General features: G+C 40.3%; 1 protein-coding gene across 1 annotated transcript; it reads right to left on the bottom strand.

Moving 5' to 3' along the window:
* Nucleotides 1-5,476: 5,476 nt before the first annotated feature.
* LOC106749074 (flotillin-2-like) lies at nucleotides 5,477-9,741 on the bottom strand (the record flags this gene model as incomplete). Its single annotated transcript, XM_014628142.1, has 3 exons — nucleotides 5,477-8,978; nucleotides 9,313-9,459; nucleotides 9,558-9,741. Coding segments are annotated over 3 exons (361 nt in total), but the record flags the coding sequence as incomplete, so codon positions are not given.
* Nucleotides 9,742-10,731: the final 990 nt, after the last annotated feature.

Genomic DNA, 10,731 nt, shown 5'->3' with positions numbered 1-10,731 from the left:
TGTAAGGTCAACACACTTAAGATCTGTCTCGTCGTTGAGTTCGTGAAGATCGATCGGCGCGTTTTTCTCTTGTGGCTGACTTGCACACAAATAAACTGATGAATAGTTTGATCGTTGCTTTCTTCAACCTCGCGAACATTCCATGGATCACGTTACGCCGTATTTCTCGTCAGAACTTGCTTGATCGCGCGATAATCACACGAATTACAGCCGCGACGTTCGACGCCCGAACACCGGGGGATCCTGTCTTTGGGGAAGTCGCTGGAGAATATTCTTGGCGAAGTGAAACGGTAAAGATATAAGAACGTCTCATAGGGTCTGGGAAAAAATTTGGAATTCTCAGAGAATTTGTTTATGTTTGGGAAAATCTGAGAATTTTCAGTGAATTTTATTGGAAATCAGGGAATTTTAAACAGTCGTTTGCCCGCAAGCTATATTATCGCGTCTTTCATAGACAAATATTGTGTGGTTGAATTTAATAATATTTTCTTCATTAAGAATCTTAAAAAAAAATAGTCCAAGATTTTTCGACTCGATTTTTAATTAATTTTAATTTTAATTAATAAGGAATACCGTTATATAAATCATAGGCGCGAGTTTATTAACATTCTATATATATATATATATATATATATATATATATATATATATATACTTAAAATTGTTTTGTTTTCAAGTTTCTATTTAATGTTTAAATATTAATATATAGCTTATGTTTATAATATATTCTCTCTTTTGTTCTCTGTATTTACATATATAATTAAAACGTTTAATTATATTGTTCCGATGTTTAGAGCATACCGATTTTACGATATTCAATACCGAAGAAAACGATTTTATGTCAGGTGTAATTTTTGCTTCATTAAGATAGATATTTATTTTAATAATATAAAAGTTGCATTTTATACCAGTTATGTATTACATATCTTTTTTGTTTGTAATTTTTGAAAATAAAATTTGAAGATTTAATATAATATAAAATATTGATTTTTCAGAGTCCTCGCAATTTCTTTCAAAATTTTTCAAATTTAATCATTGAAACTCGAATAATTCTTTGCACAATTTATTTGCAAGATACACTTAAAAAAACTTTCATTTTAACAAATTGCCTGGAAAATCTGGGAATTCTCGGGGGATTTCTTTTCTTCGGGTTTGAGTAGACACCTTGGTCTTAATTTTGCGATCCATTTATTAAAAATATGCACTAATTCACATTGTATGTGTGTATGTGTGTGTATGTGTGTGTATTTTCCATTACTTTCAGTTAGAATAGAGTATGACACAATAATATAATATTGTCCTCTATCTACGCATCGAGATGCCTCTAGCACGTAACTCTCAAAATATACATTATCTTGCGTTCATCGTTTACAAAAGACTAGATTCATTCTCACCAGACACTTCTCGGTACAATTTTGAATTTCTAACTAGAACCATGGACTTCTCTCCGAGAAACATCTTTTTTTCATCTCGTCTTTCTTTCTTCTTCTTTTCTCTCTATTTTTTTTTTTCTTTCGTTTTGGTCGGGTGTTCGCAGGGATGTGCCGCGCGGAATTTTACGCGAGCGAAAGCTCGCAATTCGGAACTCATCAACACGATGGCACACCGCCGCCACGCGTTGGCGCGCGCGTCTCACGTGGTTTTTTTCTCGTCTTCCTCACACACGATTACAGAGAATCTCGGTTAATTAATTGGAATTGCTCGCAATGTAACACAAACGTGAGACACAGTGTCGCACGCGACAACAAATTCACACAGAGTGCACGGGCTACATATTATATAGTGGTTTTACAATAACTCGGATCAAGGATCTTCGAAGTCATCCGTCACGACGTGAGGTCAATGCTCGCGCAAAGTATCACGAGAGAGAACGAGATAGAAAGATAGAAAGAACGGGGGAGGGGGCGAGAGATAGAGAGAGAGGGGGAGAAAGAGAGAGATGGACAAGCAAAGCGAAGCGTTAAGTAAAAATGTGAGTATACACGGTATATGTTACAGTTACGTTCTTATAATTCCTTACAAGTTTAAGTCTTCGAATCTCTCTTTGGATAAGTGAAGGACAGACAACAGGCACGCGTTGTCGTCGACAAGAAGACAGATTTTTTTTCTCACTTATTTCTTACTATTATCTTTTTCCTTCTTATTCGCGAAGATCCTTAATCGCGCGAGATGTGTTGTGCTGTGTGTGTATATCGAAGACGGCAAACGAAGTTACTCGTAAGCGGTAAAAGCTCTTAACTAAGTGAATGCTCCCGAGGAAACGCTAAACGCCGAAACACATAGAGAATGCCGATACCTTCCTCACCGATACGATATCGTTGTTAACGCAAGAATCAAGACGTGAGGACTTCTCGGTGTGTACTCGGCTGCGTGAACGGCGAGACGCGTTTCACGAGTAACGCTTCACACGTAAATAGAGGAAATTCGATCGTAACAATCGGTAGCAACGACTAGCCGCGTTTCTCGATCGATCCTTCTCGTCGTCTTCGCCGAAAACGTGCCCCCTCGTCGGCATTCTTGCGTAGACACTCGTCTTTCATCCATTTCCAAGGCCGAGATTCATCGTCGCAATTATGTATATTAATCATCAGTTATACATACCCAAGAATCTTCGTTAATAAAATTTAATATATTATTTTCTACTATATAACTAATAGATCTTATAATATAAAATCTTTCAATTGATATAAAAATGTTTTAGAGTTTGCAGGTTCTCGTGCGTCACGTGTGTTAAAACGCGCTTTCAGGGACAAATAATTCGCTACTAAAATTAGTTCACTCGTGGAGAGGAGCTTTCGCGTTCCTGAGATGGAACATTAGCGTTCGACAAATGGGTTAACATCCCGCACACCTTCGCTGACTCCGCGTGTCTCTCGTGACGTCGCGGTAAGTCGACTCGCCACGTGCACACAACGAATACAATTGCACTTAAAATAATTAATTGACTAAAGTCTCGCGTGTCGCTCTCTGGCTGTTGAGAGAATAATGGCAAAAAGAAAGCGCTTACGGAAAACCCGCACGCGTCCGCACCCTCTTCGATATACGATGTAGTCGCGACGGTGTTTTCCTTCCGGTAAAAAAGAAACAGGAAAATAGAGTGTGTGTGTGTGTGTATATATATTATATATATATATATTTCTTGCGGAGGATGGAATTAGCTAAAAACGGTATACTACAAGAAATCGAATATCTCATGTGTTTCTTTGGATAGAAAGGGTGAATTGACGGCCTCGAACATGAGCGACGTGTTCGCTCTCAGGTCGAGTTTGTCCGTTTTCGAACGTGCAACATCGCGTAGATAATCTTTTTCTGTTACACTTGCGTGTATATACGCGCGCGCGCGCGGGTGTGTGTGTGTATGTGTGTGTGTGTGTGTGTGTTAGTACCGAAATAAATCTAGCCTGAACGAATAGAGAGAATATTTTCGGGCGAATTATTCGCGCGATGGCAACTGTAGAGCGGTAGCTCTCAACGTGGTCCGACAGAAAAATCGTATATATATATATCAATATTTCCGCGAGTGCATCGCTCTCGTCGACGTTGCGCAAACGCAATTTGCTTAACTAGGCTCGAACGACAAACGACGATCCTTCTCTTACCTTAACAAGAACACGATTAATAATAATATAGTATAATAATAATACAATGCAATAATGTAATAATAATAATAATAGTAATAATAATAATAATAATACGCGAAACGTCCTGACGATGATTGTTACTGTTTAAGCGTTATCTCGTTTCTGTGGAAAGTTATTAGTAGAGAGGAGCATTAATAGAGTATGATTCCACCTCGATAAAGTATATGTAAAAAAGTTAGCTAGTCGATATCAACGTTAGATCGCAAAGATCGACGGACGTCCGGTGTGTTGTGAACGTTGGTAGGTTATTCATTCTTTATTTTTCTCTTCTACCACATCCGGTGTGTATCCCCGCATGTACATCGACAGAAACGAAGACACTACTTGGTTCACTGTCGTTTCGGGGAAAGCAAATCGGACGCCTCGCAAGGATTTGATCCTGGCACGACGATATCGATCGTAGTCCACGATAGATATAGATCTCAATACGTAGAGCCGCGGTTAAACGCGGCCTCGATTAAATCGAATTTGTCGAAAACTCGTAACTTTGTATATATTTTATATATATTTATAAATATATATATATATATATATATATATATATATATANTATATATAATATTTATTCTAACTGCGTGTGTGTGTTGTCGTGTTGTCGTGCTTTCTCGCATTGACTACTCATCGGAAGGGTCTCGCTGAACCCCATAAGAAAAATAAATCGAATACATATCTCTCGATAATAATTCTCTCTTATTATCTCTTTTTTTTCTTTTTTAATCATTTTTCGTCCTACACAGATCTCTCTCTTTTTTTTTTTATAATCTTAATCGGAGGCTTAATCGTCGAAAAACGCAACGTTAATTAAGCGCGACGCGACGCTACTTTAATCTTTTTTTGTCTTATAGAAAATATCCACGCGCTCACTCTCGGTGGTGATACACTTAGAAATTTCACTCGATCTCACTAAGATGATCTAGATGCTCTTATCGGTTTTATCACTATTATCCTGCGGACTTTTGTGAAGTTTCCTTCTTCCACCTTTTTGTACTGGTCTACTGCGCTAAGAATCCTTTATTCTTTACTTCTTTTTTGATGGGAGCAGGGGTGGGGGAGGGGAAGACTTGCTTTTCCATTCTGGCTGACGATCTTCGTGTCTGTCGGCTTCCCGCATCGCGAATATACGTTGTGCGCGTACATTCTCGGTCACAATGTTATTTAATCGTCGTCACGAGCGAAGCGATGACGTTGAGTGACGGGTGAGTGACGAACAAGAAGCAATAGATTCATATACGCACGCTCAGCAACTTACCTCTTGTACTCTACTTGTAAACTAATATATGTATACAACATCGTAAGAACTAAAACATATATATATTTATATATATACGATAAAAAAATAATAAAGAGAAAACAAACTATAAGATTTACTAAACAGCATAAGAGGACGCATTTGAACTAACGGTCTCTCGAGGTAAAAATATACATGTATATAAAAAAATAAATGATCAAAAGTGGGAGGAGGAGGGGGGGGGGAATGAGGTAATATATGCGTGTATATATTAGATTCATAAATCGCAATCGTGTGTAGTAACCGATAGGTTACGCGATACTAAATAATATCGAACTTTTTGTTACGGGATCACCCAGTGTTTTTTTCTGTCCGTTATTTTTTTCTTTCTCCCTACCCGGCGAGACGTCGTATATCGTATGTACATATATATTGGCACTTGTCCAGTTTGGAATACCGTCCTGTCTTTTTCTTTTTTCTCCTCTTCCGATTTCTCTCTTCCTTTCCGTTTCAATTGCAACGTGAATTCCGATGTGTGGTCAACCGAGAACGTTATAATCGAGCGTTGATGTAATTACGGTCACGAGTACTCTCTCTCTTTCTTTTCTTTTTTTTGCTTTTAAATCTCGAGGTACGCCGCGCGCGTGGCGCACACTCTTCCACTCCTTCCTTCCTTCCGTTTCCACGGGGGAGATAGAAACTTCTTGACTATTTATACATACGGTGACTATAAGTATGTACAGAGACTACGAGAGACCACGGTGCAGCTGTGGTGCACCGGTCCTGAACCGCGCTGAACGTCTAACTCATCCTTCTCCTCGTCCGTTAAGTTACTTAATTACATTGAACACAATGATCGAAACTCTTTTTAATCACATTGGTTATATTGAAATTTCGAATTTCGGTATATATATTTATATATATATATATTGATTAGCGGCTGGCTGGCTGTCCGTTCTCCATATACCGGTGGAACACATAGACTCGTTGCTGATATATCGATTAAGCGATCGTTCGTGCCTCGTGAAATTTAGAAGGACCTCTCCTCTGCGCGCGACTCAGCGATACATCATCATGTATCCCGTATATCAGACCTGAATTTGTATACGTTAGACGTTTTCGAGAATAACCGAAGGACCGTGGAAGGAGCAGAAAGGATTCTCGGTTTCGGCAGTGATTCGATAGGCTTGTTTCCCGTTGAATAGATATATTCGGCGCCACTTTTTTTTTGTGCACTCGGAACACGCACCTTCGCGAAGCTCGCGATCTCTCCCGCAAGAAAATCCCCCCCCCCCCCCCCGGCTAACGATGCCGCTTTGTGGTGAAATTTGTGACGCGCCGCGTATTTCTCTAATATGTAAAAAGTATTTAGTATGTAACAGGAGAGATGGGTGATGTGTTCTACTTGTCTGGCGTATTTCATTTGTTATTTGAAAACAAGAAGTCTCGACTGATGCCTGAGTTGTGTTGCACCACGCGCAAAACTTGAAGGATCATCTCGCACGATCACGAAAAGCAGGTGAGCCCGGTGAGCGAAATGTTAGCAGTACGCCAGCAGATCGGCAGCGGATTCGATCAGAATACCGTAGCAGATATCCGGGGGAGAGAAAAGATCATATCAAATAAAATTTGCCTATATATGACTATGTAATCATATATATCCGTAACGAAAAAATACTGTCGTTTATAAATTATATACAAACACAATCGAAGTAAATGCTTCCGGCTTACTTGTGCTTCTGACAACACATGATATCGACATTTAATTAATAAATGACAAAGCATCATTTTTTTCGTATAGACGTATATGATCATATATGTCTATACGATATGTACGTATATAATCATATATGTATGGGCAAAATTCATATATAATTCAGCAAGCGTTTGTGTTTTATATAAGTATGCCTGACTTATTATCGAGTCGCACTACTTTCTCGATTCGTTGTGAAATACGGTAGCGCATCGTAGCGGAGACTTTGGAACTATATGTCGACGTCCAACCCAAGATTCGAACCTTTTTCAACCGACATTCATGATCACTTAGCCGAGACTCAAACCTTTTGGCGAACGGCTAGATCTAACTTTAATAATTTATATCTGAAAACTAAAAGAATAATTAAAATTAAAATAATTAATATATGAAAATGAATTCAACGAAACACTCGATACGGGTCAAATACTTTTTTCCATGGAGTTTTGCTGTATTTAATTGAGCGGTGATGGGTAAGCGTATTTCCGAAAATGGCAATTAAATACGGTAAAATTATATTGAAAAATATTCAAACCATGTTAAGGGTTTTGTCGAATTTATTTAATTTTTCGAGATATTAATTATTAAAATTAGAGTTAGCAGCTTGCCAGAAAGGCTTGAGTCTCAGCTAAGTGATCGGTGAGTTAAAGAAGATTTGAATCTTGGGTATGGACTATGATATTTAGTTCCGAAGTCTCTGTTACGGAGCGCTACTGTACCTCACGACAAATCGAGGAAGTAGTGCGACTCAATAATAAATCAGACGTACACTTTACATATAAAATATAGACGGAATCTTAAACGAGCTGTCACTTCGGGAGAAACAAAGATAATGAGACGGTTCAAAAAGTACCTTAAAGCTTGAAGTATCTAGTTTACAGACATGTCAAGATCATAATGTTGCTGTTAATTTACGTTAAGATACATCGAGTTAAATAAGAAATGACGCTAGTTCAATTTTCAACCTCAACTTTCAGCCGAGTTCTTAAAGTAGAAAATTCGCCCTTTTAACTCAAACGTCACTTATGTATTATTCTCTACTCACACAATGCAAATAGGCAAATTTCACCAATGTTAACATTTGACGGAATTTTGCTTTAAAAATGTAGTTTATGTTCAACATCGGAAGAAAGAAGTAAACATTAAATTTTAAGATAAATCTGAAAACCAGAGACACCGAGCTGTAAAATACTTTGTGAAACACGTTATTATCTTCATTTGTACGGAAGTTACAGTCCGTTAAACTTTGTCCACGATCAAGAAAGATGATCCTGTGATTTTCGTATGTAGTGTATGCAATACGACTCGAAACAAGTCGAATAGACTTTCTATCCTGAAGTAGTACGACTCTCTCTCTCTCTCTCTCTCTCTCTCTCTCTCTCTCTCGTTTTCTTTTTCTTTTTCTCCTTCTAATCGGCGGTGCTTTCACATACTTTTACTATTAAACACTATCAATTACAATTTATCCGATATCACAAACGCAGTTGTAAAAAAGACTAAAAAATAATCCACGACTATATTCCACGAGTTGTAAGAAGAAATGACCGATTATTTGCACATTGATTCCCCCCATTCCCTCCAAATCGCCCATCCCTACTGTGTAGTAAAAATATATATTTATGCGAGCGGACGAATGTGTGGTGTTTATTGCGATTTTCTGCTCCTCCCATCGAACGATCAACGAACGCGGTTGGCAATATATTTTCGATCACGAGGCAAGTACCGTGGTTCGATCATGCGTCCCACCGATAACAGCTGTGTGAACGCAACGCACTCGTAATCGTTCCCACCTTAGGCATAATGACCATCATGGGCAGTGTCTCTTTTTTGTCGTCAATTTTCGGAACGATGTCAACAATGTAAAAGGGATAAAACAGCGAAACTTTTGGAACTACCGCGGTTGAAATGCTCTGTTCGTACGACGCATTGCGATTCCGCTCGCTCTGTTCCCGCGCCACCCGAGAATCTCGATCGCAACGGCGTCGCACGAACGAAAAGACGCTCGTCCGCGCGTCGTAGACGCGCCTCGTTTTAAAGTAAAGAACGTTCCGCGCGAAACGCACACAACACGAACGGACATATGCGCGCGCGAGACGAAGAATGACACACACACGTGTCCGCGTGGCGCTACTTCGGTAGCTAGACTTGAGGTAGAGCAAAATTCGGGAAAGAGAAAAAAGCGGAGAGTGTCGTCGCTAGGTAATAGAGTAGCGGAGAAACAGTTTGGCAGTACAGATTTTGCCCCTTCCTCGAAACCGGTTTCCCTTCATATTCGTTCGCCCGGTCGTCGCTGCTCACAACTCACACTGGCAGGACTCCGAAGTACTTACTTTGCGCCTGGTATTTTCCCTAATACCTGAGAATCGAACAACAGTAATTAAGGACCAACCCGCGTCCGCTTAAGTGTCGGTCTACAACAGGTGTTTTAAGCCTTGAGCCTTGAAAGATCGACCAACCACAGTTAATTATTCTCTTCACACTCGACTGTGATTGGGTCAATTTTCAAAGGCTTAAGGCTTTAAATACCTGTTGTAGACCGACGCTAACGCTTGTTCGCGCTTACGTAAGCATCGTCTGGAGACCGTGTTTGGCACGCGAGTGCACTGCTTACTGTTAAGCCGAATTTTGCCGGAGGGCAGGCAAAAATGCAGAAAAAAATAAAGAGAGAATAAGGACAGTTGGAGACTTACTTTGGAAAGATCTACTCCAGTCAATGCATGTACAGCTGGAGGTACTTGCCCTACGAGACGCGTGAGCTCTCCGCTGGTCGTGTCGCTGCCACCGAGAAGGACGATCTCTTCCGTTCTCGCTAACGGTGCCGCGACTTCGGCTGCGATCTGCGAGAAGATGTATATATATATATATAGTGATATTGTTTTAGCAACGAAATGGTACGCACCGGCCAAGTGGACGATTAAAACTCGTCGTTACCCACCTTCGGCAGGGCGTTCAAAGTGATGTTGAGTATCGCCGCGTCTCCGTACTTCTTGTAAACCGTCGCCTTCATACGCATACGCTCGGCTTCCGACACCCCGACTGCTTCCAGAGCGTGAGCCTCGGCCTCCCCGAGCAGCCGGATCTTCTCTGCTTCGGCTCTCGCTGCGCTCACCGTCTGAGTCCTAATATAGTATACATTCGGATATAGTAAACAACCCGTGTCACATCCAGAGAAACATCCGATTAAATTTTACTACTCGTTAAACGCAACATTTTTCTCCCTCTCTCTCTCTTTCTTTCTATGTCTCTCGCACGCGCGCGATCGCACGCTAGAAACGGCGTTACAAGATAAAATATACCGCCTGAGTATACCGTAAGAACAAAAGGAGAAATGTTCGCTTCGATCACATCTGCGCGACGTAAAAATGCAAGCGAGAGATCAAAACCGGTTGCCGCTCAGATTCTCGCGCGCGCACGCTAATTTAACGCGAAACTCGCTGATATAATCGTCCTAGATTTACAAATCGGTGAATTAATTTTTCACGCGGTCGTCGGTTAGATCGCGCCGATAATTGGTCAAACCCACGCGATCCCGCAAGCTTGAGTGTAAATTAACAGCAGCGCTACCGGTTCGATTCGCTCGCTCACTCGCTCGTGCCGGAGCCACACGATTTATCGCGTCGCACGCCATTGTGTCTAATTTCGCGAGATTATCTAATCGTTGACGATAAACTCCGAAGCGCCTTGTCGTTGATCCCGAACGATTATCTGTTCACATTGTTACGCGGGATAGTGCGCATTTGGCAGCGAAAAGCGAAACTCCATCTACTCTTGGTTTCGTTGGTCTCACCTTGGATGTCGCTTTCATTCATCGAAATATCCTGAGACTCTCACTGAGGTATTTTATTCGCGCGATTACGCTATTTTTAAGACGCTATTCATAAATCTTTATTAAACAATAGAGATTATTGCCCCGTACCAAAATTGTGCGTTTCTTTTTTTAGGGTAACCTATTCAAACCCGAAAAAAGATTTCTCGAAAATTCTCCGATTTTTCATCAGTCAATTTGTTAACAATCTCAAGTAAAATGAAAGTATTTTTAAATGTATCTTGCAAATAAATATATATTTATCGTGCAGAGTCCTTAACCGTTTGAGTCCGGGGAAGCGCTA

The sequence above is a fragment of the Dinoponera quadriceps genome, unplaced genomic scaffold, assembly GCF_001313825.1.
Source record: "Dinoponera quadriceps isolate SergipeBrazil2010 unplaced genomic scaffold, ASM131382v1 scaffold2982, whole genome shotgun sequence".
NCBI classification, from domain to species: Eukaryota; Metazoa; Arthropoda; class Insecta; order Hymenoptera; family Formicidae; genus Dinoponera; species Dinoponera quadriceps.
The sequence above is the reverse complement of the archived record's forward strand: the minus strand, read 5'-3'. Positions and strand labels throughout refer to the sequence as shown.